Source organism: Argiope bruennichi, chromosome 5 (assembly GCF_947563725.1).
Source record: "Argiope bruennichi chromosome 5, qqArgBrue1.1, whole genome shotgun sequence".
Classification (NCBI taxonomy): domain Eukaryota; kingdom Metazoa; phylum Arthropoda; class Arachnida; order Araneae; family Araneidae; genus Argiope; species Argiope bruennichi.
This window is the reverse complement of record NC_079155.1, coordinates 79,728,190-79,752,310: the sequence shown is the minus strand read 5'-3', so window position 1 is coordinate 79,752,310 and position 24,121 is coordinate 79,728,190. Positions and strand designations below refer to the sequence as shown.

The 24,121-nt window shown below is 27.5% G+C and overlaps 1 protein-coding gene across 5 annotated transcripts in view; it reads right to left on the bottom strand.

Annotated features, from left to right (window-relative positions):
• Nucleotides 1–24,121, bottom strand: part of LOC129969347 (glutamate receptor ionotropic, kainate 2-like) — a 417,754-nt gene that overhangs the window by 25,088 nt on the left and 368,545 nt on the right. For 3 of the 5 annotated variants that reach the window (XM_056083885.1, XM_056083887.1, XM_056083888.1), the window contains exons 6-11: nucleotides 20,211–20,375; nucleotides 19,371–19,523; nucleotides 16,620–16,823; nucleotides 8,383–8,586; nucleotides 3,375–3,682; nucleotides 651–903 (exon numbers count right to left, since the gene is read on the bottom strand). In XM_056083885.1, coding sequence (XP_055939860.1) covers nucleotides 651–903; nucleotides 3,375–3,682; nucleotides 8,383–8,586; nucleotides 16,620–16,823; nucleotides 19,371–19,523; nucleotides 20,211–20,375 — 1,287 coding nt within the window. Of the gene's footprint in view, nucleotides 1–650; nucleotides 904–3,374; nucleotides 3,683–8,382; nucleotides 8,587–9,803; nucleotides 10,008–16,619; nucleotides 16,824–19,370; nucleotides 19,524–20,210; nucleotides 20,376–24,121 lie in introns of all 5 variants that reach the window. The other 2 variants (XM_056083886.1, XM_056083889.1) reach the window with 1 other exon arrangement.

Sequence of the window (24,121 nt, the reverse complement as noted above, 5' to 3'; positions counted from 1 at the left end):
CGGATACATCAACTACTTCGTAATAACTGTCTTAAATACAGTTTGTGTAATTTGATCTGTTTTGAAATCTATTTATAGGCAGAAAAATATCAAAAACATTCAAATCTCTTTAATTGTTCTATTCTAGAGATCTTCTGTGATATCTCAACAAGGAATTATTTTTATGCATTTTAAGCAAATAACGCTGCTTTTCATTACACTGTTTTTAAAACGAATCTGTTAACACATGTAAGTCACATATTTAAATATGTGTAAAATATTTTTTATTAAAAATTATATTACATACATTTCTTTGCGGATTCATGCATTTGAAAAGCTGTATTCACATTATATCATATAAAAAATGTTATTGCACATAGTTATTTAAGTTACATTTAACTGAAAAGGTTGTAAGGAAAAATTGGAGTGGAAAGGAAAAAAGGAGTGATACTTGATATTATGCAGAATAATAATACCATTCTAAAATTCTAAATTAATAATGAAAATATATAGAAAGAACAGTTGGTCTTCAAAGGAGGCTACTAAATAATAAAATTAAAAAAACAACAATAACCTAATAATGGTTATTTTAAAACTAAGACCTCGTATTTTCGTGTTAGTTTCTCTCTACGAGATCCGTGGCCATATGAATATGGAAAGAGTTGACTCACCCTGAAGAAAGTCATTGTGGAGCCGCCTTCCAGCGTGCCGTAAGAGATCTTGCTCTGCTCCGCCAGGTCCTCGACACTTTCTATTGGCGTTATCATGCGCTCTACGGTAAGGAAGGCGGCCAAATTGGCCGTGTAGGATGAGATCATAATGAGCGTGAAGAACCACCAGATGGCGCCTATGATACGCGTCGAAGTCGCCTTGGGGTTGAGGTCACAGCCTTGGTGCATCAAGGTCACGATGGTGAACCAGAAACTGTCAACATTCAAGGCATTACGGATACAACCAATTATTTCTTAGCTATACTTAATTTACTGTTGACATTTTTATTATCTAATGCATTTGGTTACTCAAAACAATTGCAAATGGAAATCGCTTCTTCGAAATCAAGGACAATAACGAAAAGATTTAACGCAATACAGAATGAAGTTCAATATTATGTTTGCTTATGTTGCACTGATTATTAATGGTTGCTGTTTCCTTGCAAAATGGAATCAGAAATTATCACATTGCATATGATAGCTAAAAAATTAGTTTTTGTACACAACCAATGCCCTGTGTGGCTTCTCTTGATCATATGCAATAGTCAGTCACTCCATCAAAATCAATCTTTTATGCACTTTTAGTCAGTTCACTGTTGCTAAAAGTTTTGGAGGTGTTAAAACAAAACGTATGACGCTTTCCAAAGAAATGAGGACAAAAAAAACGTTTTAGAAGATATAGATAGCCATATTTAGAGCATATGCATATGGCTGCGAGATTTCACAAGCATAAAATCATGTGACCAAGTTAAGTCAAATAATTATTATGAACAGAAAAAAAAAAGTTTCTTTCTCCATCTATCATAATTACACGCATCCGTAATTGGCATCATAGCTTTAAATAAAGTTGCTTTTTTCTAAGCGCTTTGCAATGCGAATTTTTGATCTTAAAACTTTATTCAAATGAAATTCATTGTAGCTATATGTATATTTATGTTCCTTAGAAATTTTCTTTAGAAATTTGACTAAATTTAACCAACTGTTGTATGCTTATAAATTAAGACAAAAAACAATACTGTCAACTTTCCGAAGTATAAAAATTAATTAATTATTCATTAATCAGCAAATCAACCAATATTTTATCTTTTTCTTTTTTTTTAAATTATTCTATCATTAAAGCTTCAAATTCCCCATTTAATTTAATATATAACTTTTGAAGATGCTTTTATTTGGTTTTAAAAAAGTAATTTAACAATGCTTAGTAGGAAATTTAAACCGAATGCCATAATTCAAATGAAGGCAAGCAAAGCTCTAGCTTCCAATGAAATATATATGATAGTTGAAGAAAAGCTCTTGTCATGATACATATAAAAAATTACGGAAGAAAATGTTAAAGGCAGACGATTAACAATTTATATTAGGAGCAATTATTGATTTGTTTCCTTTTCATGGTATTTTTCGTTATTTATTTATTTATTTAATTATTATTCAATTATTTTTTCAACAAGTTTTTTAACCCTTTTTTTATATTTTGATATTTTTTAGCAAAATGCCCTGTACTAATATAAAAAGCATTAATAATTTTCAGAAAAAAATAAGCTGCCAGTGATTTTTAAAAATTCTCTGTTCATTAAATATTCTAATTTTAATTTAAAAAAACGTCGCATGATAAAAATATTTACATATTATAATATTTTATACAAAAAAGTTATTTTCGAGTTAAAAATATTATATAGAGAATGACCTTAATCCTAAGCAATGTTATGCATATTAATTACTGTAGCAAACCAAAATGAATGAAGCAAGTCGAATGTATGTTCATTTTTTTTCCAACAGATTTATTATGAGCACTTATAGTTCAAACCTTAGTAAAAACTATTTTTCAATTTTTTTTTCAAATTAACCAACTTTAATTAATGGTATAAGTATGCTAATTAATAGGGAGAAGTCATATAATAAATAACTCAAGACAATTAATAAATCATTATTTTATGACGTAATGTGAAAAAAAAATAATTTTTAATGATTTCTGGGTTGTTTTTTTTTCCCTTCAAGATACAAAAAAAAAAAAAAAAGAGGGTTTTTATTTATTTATTTATTAGTGTCACATTTTCACCAAATTTTTGTCTATGGAAATAGCTTGAGGGGACACATTTATTCCAATCGAAAAATTGATTAACCGAGTTAATTAATTAGCTGCTATCGAAATTCATGTTTAAATATCCTTAAAAAATATAAACTTTGTGTTACTTATGCCTTTATTGTGTGATTTATTGAGGAATGATAGTTTTCTTTTAATGAGTGAAATATATAATAGTCACCAAAATTTTACCGAAAGTGCATAAATTTCGTTCAAACATTCTAAGTGCTTTTTTTCAGAACCCTATAATTCTCAAAATTGTCATTCAGAATTACATAAAATTTATTTACAAATTGATGAATCGATTCAGCTAAAGATCTCGACTTCCGTAATAGAACATTTTCGAGATTGTAGTTAGTGATTAACCAAGTTAATTAAATTGGTTAATAAGTTTGTTGGGTGGAATATAAACATGTCCCCTCGAGCCATTTCCATCAACACCACTTTTGTGAAGATGTGACATTAAATAAATTAAAAATTACTGTGGTGTCCCATTCTTTTTATTGACGAATGTATCTAAAAAAACAACCCTTAAAAGCATTGGTAATAGTATGTTACTTATAATAAGAGTTAAAATGACCTTTAGAATGAAACGATATACTGACCTATTCCCTAAACTAAACTGGTTCTCCATGACATCGCATTCTGTGACACAAGGGTGGGGATTCTGCCATTCATAGGGGCTGAACCTGGCCACGATGAACATGGTCGAGCTGACCAGGACGTAAGCGGCCAGCACGTATAGCCAGATGTCCACGGCTAGAGGGCTCATGAAGGAAAACAAGCGCACGGGCATGTTCTTGGGCAACTTGAAAAGGATGCCGATTCCCAGGTTCATGAATGGCTTCGTAAAGTCGATGACACTCTCGCGGGCGTAATTTATAGTCATGGGCGCCACTGCCAGATCTGCGTTCTGTTCGAAAGGGAATAAAACACATTTTAAAAGCGCGACAAAAGACAGCGGAAGTTCCTGTCAAGTTCAAAGTTATTCTGATTTTGAGTGACACTTTTTATTTATTTTAAAATGGCCTGTAGAAATAGGATTTTGCAATAATTTGGCATAACTGAAATATGGAGTCATTTTGCTATTCCTAAGGGCCAGTTATGTTGTAAGATATTGAAAATTTTCATTGTGTATTCCTCTCCTAATGCGCTGATTAAGATATCAATGGATTGATTGCGGCAAGAGGGAAAACTACATGGATAAATTGATTGTGGTAACGTGAGATTCACATGTAGTAAGAAGCAATTGGTAAAAACCGGATGATTTCTGGAAGGGAGAAAGTAGTTATTTGATCAATCATGGGTGGAATGACGAGAGTGGGGTGAAACAAATTCCTCATGGCCATTTTCAGACATATAAATTAGAGTGGTGCTTTTGGGAGGCTCTCGCTCGAAGCAAAGTGCCTTTTGAAAACATTCTTTATCAATAAATGGTCACACGAATGGTTAGAGACAGTTTTTATACATCTTTTAAAATAAAATGATAAAAACTTTTATAATAGTAAATGCTATGTGATTAATTTTAAAAATTAATTGTGATTAAATTTTGACCACAAAATATCCTCCTCAGTTTAAAGGCATCTCCGCTCTAAACTAATGAAGGCAATGAAATTAAATTTAATATACAGACTGTAGAAAACATAAGATGACTAATTTCATAAGGAAATGTGCTACTGCAATAATTTTGCACACATAAGTAATATCATTATATTGTAAAAATAGTTCCGATGTTTATTAATAGTAGAATAGTCTCTGTGAGTTCATACACATGCCATTTATTTCTACATGTGCTTTTTTTTATTATTTAAAAATCGGTAAAATTTTGCTGAATTAAATTTTTGTGAACTCATTTTTGTTTCGATAATGTCAAAAACTCTCAATTAAGTGACTTTAGTACTTTTTTTTTTCAGAAACGCTTATTCTGTGAAATATTTTTAAATGCTTATCTTTTTGGAATTTATATACTTTGGACAATCATATATGAAATTTAGTTCCATATGAATTAGCTAGGACTAACTTATATATAGAGTTAGTTCCGTTCATTAGATTTAATAGTTGCAGAAAATCCAAACATTGGAATGCGACTTCATGTCCGGCCTATTTATGTATTTTGTAAATTCATATACATCAGGGAAAATAATCAAATGTTTCTCTGCAGTAATAGTTCTTCTTTTAATGTGTGGAAAATTATTTGTGCAGTTTTAAATTGGGGTATTCTATGATAATTTTTTTATGTGTGTGAATCTCTGGTTATTATTTTTGAAAAATAAAAATCATTAGTAGAAGAAAGTTACTTGCACTGAAAACAAAATGATAAATCATAAAAATTATGCACTTTATATTTATTTAGATGCTAATTATTTTGCCTTGTCTTAAATAATCGAGAACTGATTACATTTCCTTTATTATTTTAATTATTCTACAAATAATAAATATTACCTTATTTCCAAATGCCATTTTAATATCCAAATGATTTTTTTGAATATTTAAATGAAGTAAAAAAAAATCATTGTAAGAATGAAAATTAAATACCCCAACTGAATTCATGTAGCCTTTAAGAATAATTTGATTAAGAACTAAATCAATATATTCCATAAATAATTTTTGGCAACAACCACACGAATACGATTTTTTATTGCACTCATTTTTGAATCATTACCATTTTCCACTTAAAAGAAAACATTTGCCAGATGTGCTCATTAAATATTCAGGGTATAGATAAGCTGTATCATGAATAAACACTTTACAAATTGACTTTAGCGAATACTGTATTTATTTTCACAATCAATTACTGGAATAGGTAATCGCAAAGGACATAATGTAATTCAAATGATGGAAAAGATGATTTTATCACATGTGGTTTAAAGCTTCGTGGGAGAATTAATCAATTGTTTTCTTCAACAAAAATGAAGCAAGATCTTATGTCAGATGCTTATGCAGACCTTAGAAAATTGATTATGCTTATTAATGAATGAGGGGAGGCTCTTTATTATTAAATAAAACTTGTCTGAGTTAATTTATGAAAAGCTCCATTCCCGTACCTCTTTATAATAAACATATTGGTGTTGTTTTTAGAAGAAATTCAATAAGTTAGAAGCAGAAGTATTAATAGCTTATAACCCAATAAAAGGTTTACTATAATTGAATTGAAGAAATAATGATTTTGCTAAATTTCTCTAAAACGTTTCTCATTTAAACTGTTAAATATTGTCCTTATTGGACATGAAGGTTTGTAATTTCAAAATATCAACTTTTTCTATTTTAGCTTTATAAAATAGGAGCCATTTAATCAATTACATGAATGTTTGATCTGTATAGGTTTGAAAAGCTATATGTTTAAAAATCAAAGCAAAAATGTAAACTGAAGTCTTTGTTGTTATGATAAAACCACATATTTTTTTATATTTATATAAAACGTCTTTTTTAAATTTCTGCGTCGGTATATATTTTTGGCGGGTTCATGTAGTTTCATAATTTTCAAAAGCAACATGCATTTGTTTAACTTATATTTATTTTTTTTTCTGAAAAGAAACATATTTTTAAAGGTTATTTTTAACTGAAAATATCTTGCACATTTTAGATTCTTAAATTTAATCGTATTAAATATTTTTAATTTAAATAAAAAAATAGAGTTAAGGTTACTTTAGTTATTGAATTATACTCACATATTTTGTTAAGCATTGTTATGTGATTCAGAGTCTCTAACTCTTCTAAAAATTGGCATCTTATTGAGAAGACTGCCTCTATGTATTAAATTTTATATCAGATAAAATATCTATTTAGGAAAAATGTAATTTATTTTGAAATTTAATTTCTATCCAAAAAAAATCAAAAATGAAATGGACACCTAAGTGTTTAACGATTTTAAAATACTGAAACGTTCACAAAATCTGAAAAACCCACAAAATCTGCAATGACAGCTCTCATTCTTTAGGGAGTGATAAATAAAAGAATGTTTTATTTGATTAATGGTTCTTAGGAGGATTTGTACGAAAAAATGGGTTCGACTCTCCGTTTTTTCAAAATGGGCTGCTCTATCTAGCAAAGCGTAGGTCTTGTGTATGTAATTAATTATACTCTTTGAAATTCTAAAGTATTCTGATGATTATGGCAACTTCCTGCTCAAATTGAACATTAAATTTATTGTATAAATTAGTTTATTAAATGTATATTATTAATTTAAAAGTGAAGTTTTTTGAGAATGCATTCTAAATGATGATAATTATGAAATGCAAAATAAAATTATAAAAGTCTAATGCTAATACTCACCATTAAAACGTAAATCATGCCAAATCACGAAAAATCTTTAATTTTTTTTATTATTATTTTCTATTTGAAATTAAAATGAATAATATATATGGCTAACAACGAAATAAATTATTTTTAGAGGAGTAGAAAATTTCTTCTTTTATTCAGCATGAAGAAATTCCAGCATGTATGTAAATTTTTCTAAGTTTTATTACTATTTAGAAATAACTATATCTTTTATTTGTAGCAAAACTTTAAATTACTTAAAAATAGTTATGTAGTATTTTTTTTTTCATTATACAAATTTTCTTTTATTACCTCTAAAAATTCATTATGAAATAATAATTTTCATCTCTGATTAAATTTTACCACGAAACATAACGAAATAGTAATTTTTGTTTATAAATCACTCCATCTAAATCGATACATTTTATTTAAAAGATATTCCTGTGGAAGATTTTATTAATAGTTTTTTTATGTTGCTATTTGAAAACAATTAGATATGTCAAAAACAGTTAAAGGGAGGCTGAGAAACATAATAGGTTTCTAACTACAATCTCAATTTTAAAATTAATTGCCAACCACAAAATACCTTAAAAATATACAAAATAAAGGACTTTTTATATCATAAATGTAATAAATATAAGCAATATATAAAAAGTTTCAAAATTAATTATTTATTTAAACTAAGAGGGCAGTAAAACAAGTCTCGAAATTCCATGCATATTTAAACATTTATTAAAAATTTAGCAATGAAGATAAATTTATAACAAAAACAATATTTACCAAATTCTAAAAATCGATTATTTATTGAAATAAAGTGGAAATAAAACAAGTCTCAAAATGTCATGCATATTTAAAAATTTATTAAATATTTAATAATGAAGATAAAATTATAACAACAATATAATAAAATTAATTCGCTTTCACACAATTTTCAAAGTTGAATATTAAATAAAGTAAAAAAAAAATATTATAAGTCTATTACACAGAAAGAAACACACTAACAATACTAAGTATATTATTAAATATTTAAAAAAATTGCCAGTATAAAGTACAATAAACATTCAATAAAATAAAACAGTGAGTTAAAATTCAAATTCCATATATATTCTATAAATTCCAGTTTTTGAATGATTTAATTATTTATGAATGAAAAAAAAATAAAAATAAACTCCTCAAAGGATGAAGAAATTTAAAAAAAATCTATTCAGTACAGGAAGCGCACTACAAAGTGAACTGTCATTCATGCTCTGAATAGACGTTTCGTTACAAAAAGCCTAAGTTTTCTAGTCCTTTATAACGAGAGCTACACTATGCAATCTGATTGGTGCAGAAGCTAAAAGGGAAGTGGCAAAATACCTTTTCAATGATCTCTTTGACCAATCCGCTCCATTCTCCGGAAGTGGTATTTTCTGCCCCGAACTTGTTGTCGGGCACCAGGTACAAATCGTAGTTGAATCCGAGAAGCTCGGCAATCGTCCTTAACAGGTCGATGCAGAAGCCTTCGAATCGGTCGTTTCCAGTCAAATTTCGATCAGCTTTAAGCATCACATAAGGCGTGGACTGATGGGGGGAAAAGGATAAGGATTTTGTAAAGCAATAGAGCCAGGAAAAGAGACAAGATAGTGAAGGAGCGAGAAAGTGGTGGTAAAAAGCCGGTTCTACGGGTGTTGACTAATGGCTGCGGATGTCCTGTTGAAGAGGAGTTTAGTTAATGAGTTGATGGAAGAAGAAATGGCTGGAAACAAAGTGCGAAAACCAATTCAAGATGAATGAAGACTAAAAGGATGTGAATAATTGCTCTGTAGATAAGAAATGTTTCCGAAAATTTTAATTTTAAAAATATTTTAGGCATGTGGTTTTTCTTGCAAATTATTATGGTTTTCCTTGCAATTCTCCATTTCAATTTTTATGTTCTTAAGAGACAGAAATATGTTTTCTTCTGCTTTTATTTTTATTTTTCAAAAATGCTGAAAATTAGACTATGATTGTTGACAAAAAAAAATATTATGATTTCAAAAGAAAAAAAATTGCTTGCTTGATAAAGATTTTAAAAAAATCATTATCGAACGATCAGTGTCAAAATTCGAAGAATAAAAAAATATCTTATTAAATTTTAAATTGTATAGTTATGTTATTTTATGGTATTGTATTATGTAATCTTTTTAATGTGAGGTAAAAATTGGAAAAAAGTAACCAATTTTCTTATAATCTTTTGTTTCTGAAGTTCTGATATTTTTCCAATAAAATCATCCTATATGCAGTTATATGAATGCCCAGAAGCAAAAGCACTTTTTCAAACGTTAATGAAATTTTTAGACGCTGAAAGATAGTCTGCCTCTGACAAGGGGACTCAATAATTCCTCGTTTTCAATGCTTATCGGGTACTGTGAACATATTATCTTGGTGTAAATTCAAATAAGTGTTATATTTCATTTTTTTGTAACAAATAACTTAAGAATTATTAATAGGTTATGTTATACCTTTATCAAATACGTAATTCAAGATTTATGTACTGACTTTTATTTGTATCAAAATACAGCGAAGCATTTCAGTATTTGAAATGTAAGATTGCAGCGTACATTGTTTTATCTTTATTTTCTTTCTAATAAAAAATACCAAACAATTGTATTTTTGAATTTGCCAACAGTATTGTTTAGATTGTGAATATATAAAAACGAGTTTTCGCATTTTGCTCCAAACTCGACTTTGAATATATATATATTTGTTGTCGTTATTTTATCTACGTCCGATGCATCCACCGTTGAACTGCAACTGACCTTCACTAAAAGCTCTCGTACCATCCCATTCCATTCGTCCGTGTTTGGATCAACTGCTCCGTATTTGCGGTCGGGCACAAGATGGATATCATACTCGAAATGCAGCCTTTCTGCAATTTTCTGCAAGAGATCAATGCAAAACCCGTAGAACCGGCTGTTCCCTTCCAGGTCGGGGTTCTCTCGCACCATCACGTATGGATCCGCCTGAGATAATGCAGGTGGAAAAAGTTATTCAATACACAAATAATACATGACATCACTCAAATGAAGTGCCTTGAATGGATTAAAGACTAATTTCATTGTTAGAAATGCAATGCTAAACATTAATACGATAGAATATTTATTAATTTCCAAGTTAATTTTATGTCAAAATATGTTTTGACATAAAATTTTCATTTGATCGTTTCCAGCACATTTTGAAATAACAGCTGGTAATGTCAAAATTAACAAGAACAAAAGAAAATAAACATAAAAATTGTTGCTGTTTCAAACGAAAATTTTTCTAGATTACAGTCGTACATAAATTAAAGTCTATGACTCTATTCTGTGTATTATATTCAAGCCCAAAAGAATCAAACAAATATATTTACCAGAATTCGTAGGCTTAATTGTAGTCCGATAATTAAATTTTAAGCCGTTAGAGATAAGTATACATTTTTGAACGAAAAAATGCTCTCGATGTCTGAGCAACTTAAATGTGTGTTGTTTATATCAATGAATCTTGAAATTAATTAGGAAATTTTAAGCTTTATACAATCCTCTTGTACTATTAGATATATTTAGTAAAATTTTTTTGACTCGTCGAAATTTTAAAAACAGAAAGTTCCACACTTTTGTTAATCAAACTGAATAAGTTTAAAAAAATTAATATTTATGATGATTTTATTGACATCCTAGATGAAGAATCGCCAATCAAAATGCCATTCCTTCCCTTAAATCAAGGAAATTCAAAGTTTTATAACTTAATTAATTTTCGTTATAAAAGTGGTAAACTTTACAATGACGTTAAAAAAGTTAGTTTGTGAAGAATAGTTTTAGTAACGGTAACTAAAAATACCAGTGTAATATATTTATATATAGATTATAAAAAATATAGACTTCTTTATTATTATGAAAATGCATTTAATGACTGAATTAATAAGTTTTTAAACGCTATAAAACATTTTCACAATTTGAAATATATACCCATTTTTAACAGTTCAGAAATCATGGTATCAGATCAAGATAATATAGAACATTTGCAATTAAAAAAAAAACCCCTCAGTTTTAGAATTTTGTTACTTTATATTGTTTCGTCTGGAACTAATACCAGGCAAAATAAAATAAACAAACATTTATATACAAACTATCTTTTCGGAGGAGCATTCGTATTCCAAAAAGATATTATTCTTCATTCAGGTTCCTTTTAAGACTTCAAGCGTTGCATACAAATGTGCTATAAATATACTTGTTCCTTACCTTGACAAATCATTGTTTATTTTCAGCTTCAAGTTGAGACCTTATTTATTTAATATGTGAATATGAACCTACTGTAGAATATATCATACGTTTCGGAGCAATATTTAACTGGGCAAACAGAGTTCTGAATATAGCATGCTATCACAAAGTTATTTATCAAAAATATTAATTTTCTCAAAGCTTTCTTTTCTTTAATGAATTGGTTTTAAATATTAATACATTTACTGTCATTTATGAAATATCTCATAAGAATCTGCTGTAAAATTAAGCTTTCATAAATTTCGCTGGCAATGAAAAGTTTAATCCAAAATTAGAAGTCAAAGTTTTGAAAGAATACATTTTTCTTTTATCAGGAATAGATTAATATTTTTTTTTCTTGACGTATAGTGTAAAAAGGGGGGGGGGGAAAGAAAAAGAAAAGACATCACTGAAAATATGGGTAATGTTGGGCAATTTACCAAAACAGAAATATTGTATTAGGTTCCAAGTATAGGATGTTCATAATAAATTTACCTCACGTTATTTAATATAATTTTCAAAAATAATTGCGAATTTCTTAGACTTTAGTTGTGCCATATCGAGGTCATTGAAATCTTGTTAAAAATACTTAAGTTGTCTTTTATTGAAATTGATTGATTTGTGATTTCTTATAAAGTATCAGGTAATAAATTATTAAAATGAAATATCATAAAGGTTTAACTTTTACGAATGAATCAACAATTTATTTATGATGTATGAAGCTATTTTTATTCCACATATAATTCTTGAATTATATAAAAATCTTTCAATACTTCTCTATTAGTTTCATACTTTAGAATTCTGTTTTTACTTAAATTAATTATTTTCGGTTACTTTATTGTTTGAATACGTTTACATAAATATAACTACTAATATAGTAATATTGTAAAAAGAAATCTAATTTTGACTAAAAATGAAAATATGATTATGTATAATTTGTTATTTAATAAATATCTGATGTTCTTTCACAATTACAGTATTGAAATAACTTAAATTTAAAATCTTTTGTACACGGCAAGTTCCTACTGAAGTAAAAATAAAAACAAGACCTATGTAATATGCTGAAATATTTGTCTCCCGTAATTCAGAGCAATTTAATAAAAGCAAGTCTGAAAATGTTACATTAAGTGATAGTCACAATAAAAGCCATTAACTCAATAATTTCATCCAGAAATAATAATAATAATTAAAAAAAACATTTCCCTCGAAGAAAGTCTGAATTGGATTATAGAAATTCATTATTAAAAATACTAGAAAAATAAAAATGGAGAAAATTAATGGCTTGTACTGCTGTTGTAAGGCAAAAGCATTTATCTTTTTCTTATCAGTTTGATGAAAGTGAACCAGCTAAAAGTTCAAACTTATAATACAAAATATCTACTGAAACATATTTCTCCATCAAATGTTTAGTCAGAAATGGTATGCGAGCCAATAATGCACTAAGTGTCTTCTTCTTTTTGAAACCTTTAAAATTTATCATAAAATAACTGGTGATTATTAAAAAAATTATCCGATATATGAGACTCTAACTATCATACCGTTGTTTGTAACGGCTTAAAAATTTGGTTCAAGGTATTTCGAGGAAAGTGCTCTAGAATCATATGAAAAACAACAGTTACCTCAAAAATTATGGTTACAGTGTCAAAATTTCAAAATGTTCAAATGCTGACACCAATTTTTTTTATTGGAATGTGCTATGGTGTGCATATTGGAAACGGGAAGTTCTACAGATTCCTCTCAGCATGGTACATTCTTTGGACTAGGCACCATCTACCTCATGAAAAATGTCATCGTTATTTAAGGAGGTCGGCAGGAAAATTTTTGGAACACAAAAAGATGTTTTCCTTTGTGTTTCTTCTCTGCTGTTATTGGTTGTTTACTCTCTTCTTCTTACTTAGTATATCTAACGTTGGTGATTTTCGTGCTACATGTACCGTTTCCATGCTATATATTGTTTTGTTTCTATGCAGAATACATTCCAATAAGAAAAGAAAATGATATTATCATTTGAAAATTTTGAAATTTGGTCACTGAAACTACAACTGTTAGAGGTTAACTGTTGTTATTCATATGATTCTTCAATTCAAGCCTCAAAATATCTTGAACCAAAATTTTATTATATTTCTAAGAACGATATGATAGTTCCGGTCTCATTATCGGGATATATATTTTTTTTAATATTATCTCATGTATCGGAATAGTTTTTTTAAAATATTATCTCATGTATCGGGATAGATTTTTTAAATATTATTTCATATATCGGGATAGATTTTTTAAAAATATTATCTCATGTATCGGGATAGATTTTATTTACCCGATATATATGCATCACATATATTTTTTTAAAAAATCAATACTGAAAATCCATGCAGCAACTCAATAATTATAATATGATTTAAACAATGTGGGAAAATACTTTCCACTTAAATATGCGATTCCATCCAAATATTAGGAATGTAAAAAAGTAATTTCTAAAGAAAATTATTCATTGCAATGATAGTAAATAATAGCAAAACAAAATATTACACTAAAATACCTAACAAAAATTTATATTAAAATTGCTTTCAGAAATTTTTTCATATATTTAATTAAAAGTTTGGAATGAAACCCTGTCTTCTTATTTTTATGTACAAGTTAAAAACAGCAATAATACATAACAACCATTTTAATAGGTTTTTCATTAGATTTGTAAGTGTTTCCTTATTGCTATTTTTCCTTGTCTAATTTTCCTTTTCAAATCAATACAATTCAAAATGATTAAATTGATTGCTTTAAAAATAATTAATTGAATAGCAAACTAACGAAATACTTTTATTTATTTATTGCCTTTCTAAACACTTTTAAAATTTTCCTTCCAAACACTAAAGAAAACGTTTGACAACTTATTTCATTCCACTTAGTTACTCCCGACACGTTCCTCGACATATAAAACCATCTTCTGTAATAAACTTTGATATCTGATTGCCGTAACTCCAAGCAACTTAATAAATACTCCCTCTTAAATATTGTCGTTGGAAAAGTTAAGTCACTGACTAAAACTTTCCATTAACTTCATGTCCTATAAACGCATCTTAAAAGATAAAAACAAAATCTTCTTCCGAACGAATTCTGAAATGAGCCGTAGAGAATTCATAATTGAAAAATGCAAAACCTGAAAGAGAAAGAGTCTTTCCCGATGTCTTCCGGCTAGACTATGCTATCCTTAGTTCGATTAAAAGAATGAATGGTGAAAAGCTAAGACTTTTAATTCCTCTTTAGTAAACTCTCCTTTTCATGGAAGAACATGCAACTCCATTGTACTTCCAGAAGAACATTTTCGAGTCCAAGAACCTTAATGGATTTCTGACGAGCTAGAGCAAAGGTTAATGCAAAAGAGGAACTTCACAGATTTACGCTCTTGCTGTATCTGCTGAGTCATTTCCATTAAATTTTCACTCGTCGGATATCTTCAGCGATGAAATGTTCAAAAGGTGGAATTTATTGAAGAGTTTAGTACCTCTGTTTATATATATTTTCTTTCCGCTTTCATTTCTTTGTGGATTTATTGGAAAGATTCTTGAGTTATTAATTTCTCGTAAAAGGAATGATATTTGATTCTAAAGATATTCCAGCTCTTTAATATTTTATTTATACTGAAGAACACCGGGGATTTAGAATCTTCTCCATTTATATCACTAATATTGATTTCCATGTATTGATTTGAGCTTATGAAAAGTGATATTTCGATCTTTATCTGATAGAATTATTTTATTCTCTAATGACGTGAATACATGTCTTATGAAAATTAATCAGTTTTTCAATTATCTTTTTCAAAATATATTATATATTTTAACGTTTTTTGAGGAGCAGGTCAAAATTAGATCAATTTTATAAACCAAATTATACATAGAGTTATAAATAGCCAGTTAAATATACAGTTTGCCATTGTGAATATAATAATTTTAATTTAACAATTACAATAATAACTAGTACTAAGTGCATCTAGTAACGATTTGCTTTTTTTTTCAACATTTAAACTGATGAATATATAAACTAGTTTCGAATTCGAAGAAAAGATTTTGATATTTCTTAGATAAAAAAATGCATTTAAAACAATGCTTGCGGGTGAACTTATTTTATCTTATGCTACGAAAAATGATTGATACCATCAGTAAGAGTTTTCTAATTTCGTTATTTTAGATTTTAATAGGCTTTTTGCTACCTGATTAGTCAAGAATGTCTAAATTATTTTGCAAAGTCATACTAAACACCCAAACATTTTAATTAAAACTGCAAATATATCTTAAGTATCATGGTTCAAAATACGATTATATTTAGGTATAAATCTAAATATGGATAGTTTTATTACAATTAAACTAAATTAAGTTATTTTCTGGAGAATGTACTCGTTAAAATATTTTTCGTTTTTTTTTTTTTTGCTTCTTCTTATCGATTAAAAAAAATCATAATTAATAAGAGTCGCCATATCTCCCATATTTATTGGTGTGGGCGCTTATTTAAATTCTGTTAATAAGCAAAACTGTTGTTAATAAGCAAAGTTGTTATAGCATAAGATATGCTATATTCAAAAGAAGTAGTGAAATCATTTATAAGCAGCCTTGCGCATGGGATCTTTATAGAAATGTAAAACGAGTGATTGAATTATAGAGAAAGTTGTGAACTAGTGTTGAGTGTGAATTATGAGAAATAAGTGACTGTGTTGTGATTTATATAATTTTTATCGCCCTTTTTCTGCACACGTCTGTGAGGCTGGAGTGTAATATAAAAAAGATAGATTGAATTGTGTTGACAGCTCTTCCACTCTTCTGTGAAAATTCTTGTTATGTTAATTACTTTAATTTTGAATATTTAGTTGTCATCAAGTTAAATAAATTGTTTTAAATTAGTTTGCATCTGACTATGAATTCACAACATTGGTTGATGCATAGAGTGAGTCATATATTTGCCATCAACATTATTATTACTTTACATTACTTATAAAAATATTTTAAATATTATTATATAAATTTAAATATTAAATATTAATATTTCAGTTAATTTTTTTATTTATTTATTAAAGAAAGTTCTGAAAAATTTCGTAATATTTTTAGTCATGAAGAAAGTAACACTCATTACAAAAAAAAATAATAATAATAGTAATAACTACAACATTTTAAGGATAGTTTAGGCTCGAAAGAGACGCTTTTCAAAAAGAACAATCCATCTTTCTATGCTTTTCAGTGCATTGCCACTTCTTTATTTATAGATTAACTATACATTCTATTAGTGAATTTAAATTATGAATTAGTTAATATCAAAGAATTAAATATATGGTTGAATATAAAAATATTTTATACTTACTTCAATAGTGGTTACTCTCAGAGTTATGTTGGTTGTGCCAAATTCATGAAATGCTTGATGATTCGTGATATTCAAACCGAAATTCGTTGACCATTCTCCAACTTTTTCCATGCTATTTTGTCTCAGTTTTAATAAATCAAGTTTTAAATTACTGCGTCGACCTTCTTTAAACTGTATTTTTCCTGTAAGACCACAAAACTCTACCTAGAATTTAAAAAATGCAATAAAAGTGAAAAATGTATTAATAAAATTTGAAGAATATTAAAACACATACATAATAGCATAAATGAATGACTTAATTTTTTAAAATATATATATATATATTTTCAAAACTATCACATATAATACAAATAATGATAAATGTAATTAAAGAAAAACGACCGAAATTTTGTTTTAACATCTCTCGATAGATTATTGATATAGATCTCGGATTATTTGTACATTTTGGGAATATGGTTATTTCCAGAAATACGTGAGTATAGTACAGATTTCATATTTCAACAAGATGTAGTTGGGATTTGGAAGTTCATAGTCTCTCTAAATGAGAAATTTCTACGACACTTGATTGCACTTGCAGGAATTTATCCTTCGTCACATAACCGTTACATTCCCCGCATCTCACTTAATGTGATTTCTTTTTTATGGCTACACCAAAGACATAGTTTATATACTCCACCCCTAAAAAAAACAGTCAATGAACTTAAAGAATGCGTTAGTGCTGCACTGAGCCCCATTGACTTCAAAATATGTAGAACGAACTTGACTACAGATGATATATTTGTCGTGTTATTAAAGATTCACATATCAAATATATATAATTGAAAAAAAATTGAAAATATTTTTCTTTATTTTCATATATTACTGATTACATTATATTAAGAGGTTTTGAAAATATAAATATTTAATATCCGTTCATTTATTTATGCTAACACTGAATTTTGTAAATGGAAAAATTTTAAAATACTAGAATTTATTATATATATATATATATATATATATATATATATATATATATATATATTTGTGAAACATGAATAAATGATTATGATTTATTTCGAAATAAATAACAAAAGGATAAATTCCCTCACCTCTAAGATAAATTTTTAAGAATTATAAAATTCCGGTTGTTTGGTAAATATCATAATCTAAATATGTTAATAGACATTTAGCAGACGATTCCTTTTCAGATATTTTATAACTGCTGCTATTTTTATTTTGTTAAAATATTTTTAAAAAGTAAAAGCAAACGATTTTTTGTTTGATAAATATATTTTGTTAATATTATTTCGTTTATTTTTTTGTATGATAGCTGATGATAAATTGTAAACTTTCTGGAATCTGGCAATGCTTGTAATATACGCTTTTATGTTGAAAGAATAAACAAGCTGATGGAATTTTAAATTGCTTGGAGTATTATTTTAGTTTTAAGAATTTAAGACTGCTCTGCAAGCTATAGTTTGAAGCTTAAGAAAAAGGGTAGTTTTGTAGAAAGCATGCAAAACCGGTTAATCTCGAAATAAAAGCAAAATTATGAAGAAGCATAGTAAAATTGCAATGATTATAAATGGAATATTCGATTTTGAATTTAAAAAAATCACAATTATAAATGGTATTAAAGTGATTCATTAAACTTGTAGACAGTTTAAATTACAGTTAATTGTTTAAATTCTTGTCATATAAATTAGTCTTCCAGTACGTACCTGTTTGATATATTTAAAGACTGAAAAGTTACATTTGCTCTACTCTCATTAATTTAGCTCTTGGTGGTATCAATTTATATATGCAACCGTCGTTCAGAATTTAAATTTCTATATGAAGATGATCAATTCTGACTTTCATAATTTTCTGTTACAATTTTCATCATTTGTTTTGAATTTCAAGTAATAATCATAAGAAAATCTCTTATTTATAATTTTTCCAGGCAATATTATATAAGTTAATGGTTCTTGAGAAATTTCAAAATGAAATTAATTCGATTGAAATGTTGACGACTTTTAGAAAGTGATTACCAGTAAATATTGTTTTATATTAGTCACAAACAAAGTTTCTTCAATATAATCTTGTAGAAAATTGAAGAGAAGTTTCAATTGGTTATTAGTTTAATAAGACCATTTGTTTATTTTGCATCAATAGTATACTAAAATATACCGAAACTTTCTGAAAACTCCATTCAAGTTTAAATAGTTAGATCTCTTATTCATTTATAATATTTTTAAGCCTGGGAAGTCTATTTGATTTAATCAGACATTTTAATAGGCTTTAAATACATAAAGAATATTCGAGGATAATTTGTAATTCATGAAACAAATTCTACCAATTTTTTTGTGCAAACAATTTGACTATTAAATTTGATTTCTATTCAAGAAAAACATCAATAATCACCAAAATAAGAGTATTTCAAAATACTTCGATTCAACGTAGTAAACAACTTAACAATCCAAATATACACCAATCAAAAATTGATAATGTCACATGATGATCGACAGTTGAATCTTTATTGTTTCTTATACATACTCATGTTTAAAATGCCTTTTTTCCCAATTTGTACTTTATTATACAGATTTCTGGAAATCTTTTCATGTTACATAAAATAACAGTGTTCTAAAATCAGTAAATGTCGTAATAAAGCACTATATTTTTTATATTAATTGAATAGAAAGTTAAAAGAAAATGCTAAGCAATCACTTACTGAATTGATAAAAGGCAAAACAATCACTTACTGAATTGATATAATACAAAGCAATTACTTACTGAATTGATATAATTGAAGAGACTGCTTCCGTCTGTCCAAGGCACCTCTTCCTCGCAGGAAACGTTGACTGGACGGAGAGTGGTGCCGCCTTGCAGGGCGTTCAAACCCCATGCCAGGGCGTACACCGAATCGTAGATAAGAGCAGGCTCGGTCTGAAGAATGAAAATATTAGCTAACAAAACACGACTTGAATGATAAATACAAATAGCTTTTTTTGCATTCGAAATAATACAGAAAATTTTTGCCTATTAGTACATTATTGTTATGAGAAATACAAATAGGTCTTTTGCTTTGAAATATTACAGAAAATTTTAACCTATTAGCAAATTAATGTTATAATAAATACAAATAGTCTTTTTGCTTCGATATTGTAAATTAAATTTTAACCTATTAGTAAATTGGCCTATAAGTAATATGATAAATACAAATAGGTCTTTTGCAATGAAATAATACCGAAAATTTTAACCTACATTATTAACCTACATAAATAACATTATTGTTATGATAGCTCTACGATATTTTATGGTATTTAGACTATTAAATATCATCTTCGAAATATCGTACAATAATTTGTAATCGTAAGATAGCAACAGCAGTGATCAAATTTGTAAAAAATATAGAACTAGTGTTATAAATATTCAATCACTAATCTAAGCATTTTCGAAAAATTTTAACTTTGCTTAAAAGTTATTTTTTAACTAGTTCATATAAAAATAGTTATATGCATAAATTTCCTAATTTGTTAGCAAAATTGATATAAAAATGTTAAATAATTTATAATAGAAATATCTAAAGAATTGATATGAAAACAAATGAACAAAATGAAAAATGTATTTCACCTTTATAACATTCGTTTTATTTATAATGTGATGACCTATGGATTGAAATTTCTCCATATCTTTCAAGGTTTTCTTCACGCTACAGTGTTCTGTATCAATTAGTCTGTAAGCTGTCATATTTACGAAATTGTATCTAAAATCTTCTAGATTATATGTTTCCACATCCTAGAAAAAAATATGAAAATTATGATGATTCCTAAAATAAAGATAATCTCTTTGGTAACAGGTCACCGCTAAGAATCATTTAGCTAAAATAATACCAAGGTAATTAATATGTAAATTAATAGAAAATTAATTTACTTCAGTAGTAAGAAGTTTTTATCATTTCTCTTAGTCAAGTTTCTTATTTCCGAAGGTAAAATTATTTTGATATGTTGTTTCATTATCTTTTCTCTGATAAGATCACCAATATATTTTTTCAATCTATTTCATTCGGATTTAAAATCAACATGATACCTCCTGAGATTTAATTTCAGCAGCGAGTTCATTTCACTAGTCTTTTATTTTAATAATTTAAAATATGCATCATAAAGTAGAATTTAAAAAAGCAAGATTTATTGAAGTAAGGTTTAAGAAGCTTAACAATAATTGAATGTACTCTCCTGTGAAGAATCAACGTTACAGAGTAATGTGGAGTAATTAATTCTCTTCATCTGCAACTGAAGGCTGAAGGATTTTTTTTGTAGTAATTGGTAATTGGTTTCGTCGCAATTTCGAGGTTGTCATTTTTTCTTTCTTTTTGTTTACCGTCTCCTTCATTTCTTTTTTTAAAAAAATATTTGGGTCGCTGGGGAATTTTCTAGTGAATATTACTCAGAGCATACCATTTCAGTTGAATATTTTTTTATGCTAATCTAAAACAAATTCGCGTTTTCAGGAACGCTTTGACAAAGCATTAGAGAAAAAGCAATTTTTTTATTTTTATTATTAATGCGTATTACTATCGACAATTTTTTATGCAAAGTCTTTATGGAATGACGATAATGAAACTTTTAAAGCTGTGTCGAATTTATTTGGTAAGCTGTCATATATAAATAAATACATAAAATATTAAATTCAAATGCCACTAGAATCACAATATTAAAATCATGGACGTCATGCTAATCTGAAACAAATTCGTATTTTCAGAAACTCTTTGACAAATAATTAGAGAAAAAACATTTTTTTTTAAAAAAAAATATTAACTCAAATTAGTATCGTCATTTTTTATGCACAATCTTTATGGAATGACGATAATGAATCTTTTAAAGCTGTATCGAAATTATTTCATAAGCTGTTTATAAAATATTAAATTCAGATAGCCACTAGAATCTCAATATTAAAAACCACGAATAACCAAATCAAAATTTCAAAAGAATTCTAACTAAATTAGCAATCACCAATCACTGAAAAACCTAATATCATACCAATCTGTTTTTACTGATAGCAGGGGAAAGTTTATATATACCCAACTTATTATTCTTATAGTTGTCATCATCACTGAAATCACTGTTATGAAGCCTTCTATTTCAAATGAAAGAAGCGAAAATTTTAAGCAATCGCTTCAACTTTCCCGATCCCATAATGCTATCGAATCTTCTATTCAATTAAGTGAAAAGTTATTTTGCAAAGGATTGCCTCACTCCAAAATATTTAAAAATTGAAAAATTGATCCTTTTTTTATTTCAAACTGATTCCAATTTGATTCAGGCTATTATCTGAAGTTGAAATTTTTAAAAGCGGTATAAAACAAGATTAAATGTAATTTTTAATTTATCTTTCGAAAAACATTTCTTTCGCATAAAATATATAAGAAAAATACAACTATATAACGCTATATGTTTTTATATGAAAGCGTCATATGAAATTCGAATTAAAATCCTATATTGAAAGGATTGAAAATTGACTATTTTTAAGGTTTATGAAAATGAAATTTTTTGGTATCATTAGAAAAATAAGAGATCTGATAAGATAACAAAGATAAGAGATAAGATAACAAAAGACAACCGATTCTATCCATCTTACAAGTTTTCAAACGTCGAGAAATAATTATTTTTAATTATATTTCTTTTAGTTTGAACAGCTGTAATTATAGTTGAATATATCAATAATTTTCACTAAGTGACAACGAAACCAAATCAATTACAGTTGTTTTAACCTCTTATCACAGAAGAAAGAACTGTAGACAATAAAATCAAATGCAATTGTTTTATCCCCATTTCACTGAAGCCAAAACTGTGAAGGAAAGAAAATAGCAAATAAATAATTTTAAATAAAATTTGCAATTGTACAATTTGCACAAAGAGACAATGAAATGACGATTGTTTTATCATCCTAATACGAATGTGAAGGAATGAAAATACCAAATAAATATTTTGATTTGTTTAAAATTGTAAACAACTTCAAATCTGCTTCGCAATTATAAAAGAAGAAAAATACATTCATCTATACAGCAGAAGCTCGTTATTGACTTTTACTTTGAAATTGAATTGATGATAATAAAACTTGCTAATTAAAAATATGTTTTTATGTGATTTAAAAATATTCAGTATGTTTTGAATTAATATCACACAATAACAGTTCCTCAAAACGCTACACACCTTACTGTTCACATAAAAAGTTCTTTCTCAAAAGAAAAATCTATTAAAAACAAGAAAATAGAAACGAAATTCGAAACCAGTTCTTGAACTTTTCAGAAAATGTCATGAAACTCATTCACCACATTTCAGAACAGAACCTCCATCACTGATTGTCCAAAGAATTTACAACTTCTTCGATTATCTCTTTCTTTCAAAGAATTTTTCGCTCCTTTCATCCAATCTGGCCTCAGAAATTCACCCTTCTGATTTTCTGTCAATGAAGATGAAAATAAAAAAAAAATCCTTTGTTTCTTGAAAATTGAAACATTCCTAAATGATTATCTTTCCAAGGCCGAAAATCAGAATTCTTCGTTTACTCCTTGATAGTGTAATGTCGGAACAAAGGAATTTCTTTTCGCCGGGGTTTAGATTTCTTTTTGCAGGGGAAGAATTTTGACAAATTTCGGATTCAATTGATGGTTCGATGAGGACTTTAATCAACGTCGTCCGGATATAGAATATTTGATTTTCTCGGGACTTACTTCTATTTGTTGTTTATCTCAAGACGTGCCTTTAGGTTGGTTATAATCTTACGATGAATGCTTTTGTACTTTCATGTTTAAAATTAAAAAAACAATCTAAAATAAAGATAATAAAAATATAGAACCTAAGCCCTGATATCTCTATAAAATCCTCATTACAATTTTGGATTTAGAAAAAAGTAACTGAACCCTAATTTAGAATTTTCCTTTTAGAATAAATGCATCATTAAGAAATGATTTTTTTTTTGCGTTAAAAAATCTGAAGAAGAACTCTATATATAGTTCAATTTGCAAAATTCTGAAGCAGTTTTCAAACTTCAGTCACAATTCTACAGCCTGCAAAAGTAAAATAAATATGTGAATTTAGCGAGATACTAAACCCAAATGTATGTAATATAATATTTAAGGAATATATTAATATATGTATGTAATATAATATTAAGGAATATATATGTAATATAATATTAAGGAATATATATGTAATATAATATATAAGGAATATATACAGCTCCAAATATTTAAGGAATTTTTTTTTAAATTTTAATGATCATTTTTTTTATTAATTTCAGCGAACCAACTAATCGCCAAAAGCAGCCAGTTTGACAAAAAATTGAAATTGCGAAGAGATCAGATTTTTGTTGTCCCCATTTTTATTTCTACAAATAATAAAGATAAATGTATGTATGCCAGTGCATATGTTTATGCGTGTTTTTATGTGCGGGCGCGTGTGTGTATTCTGGCACTCTATAGGACGTTCATTTAATCACTTATGTAGAATATACATTCAGACAAATAGAATACGCATTTGAAC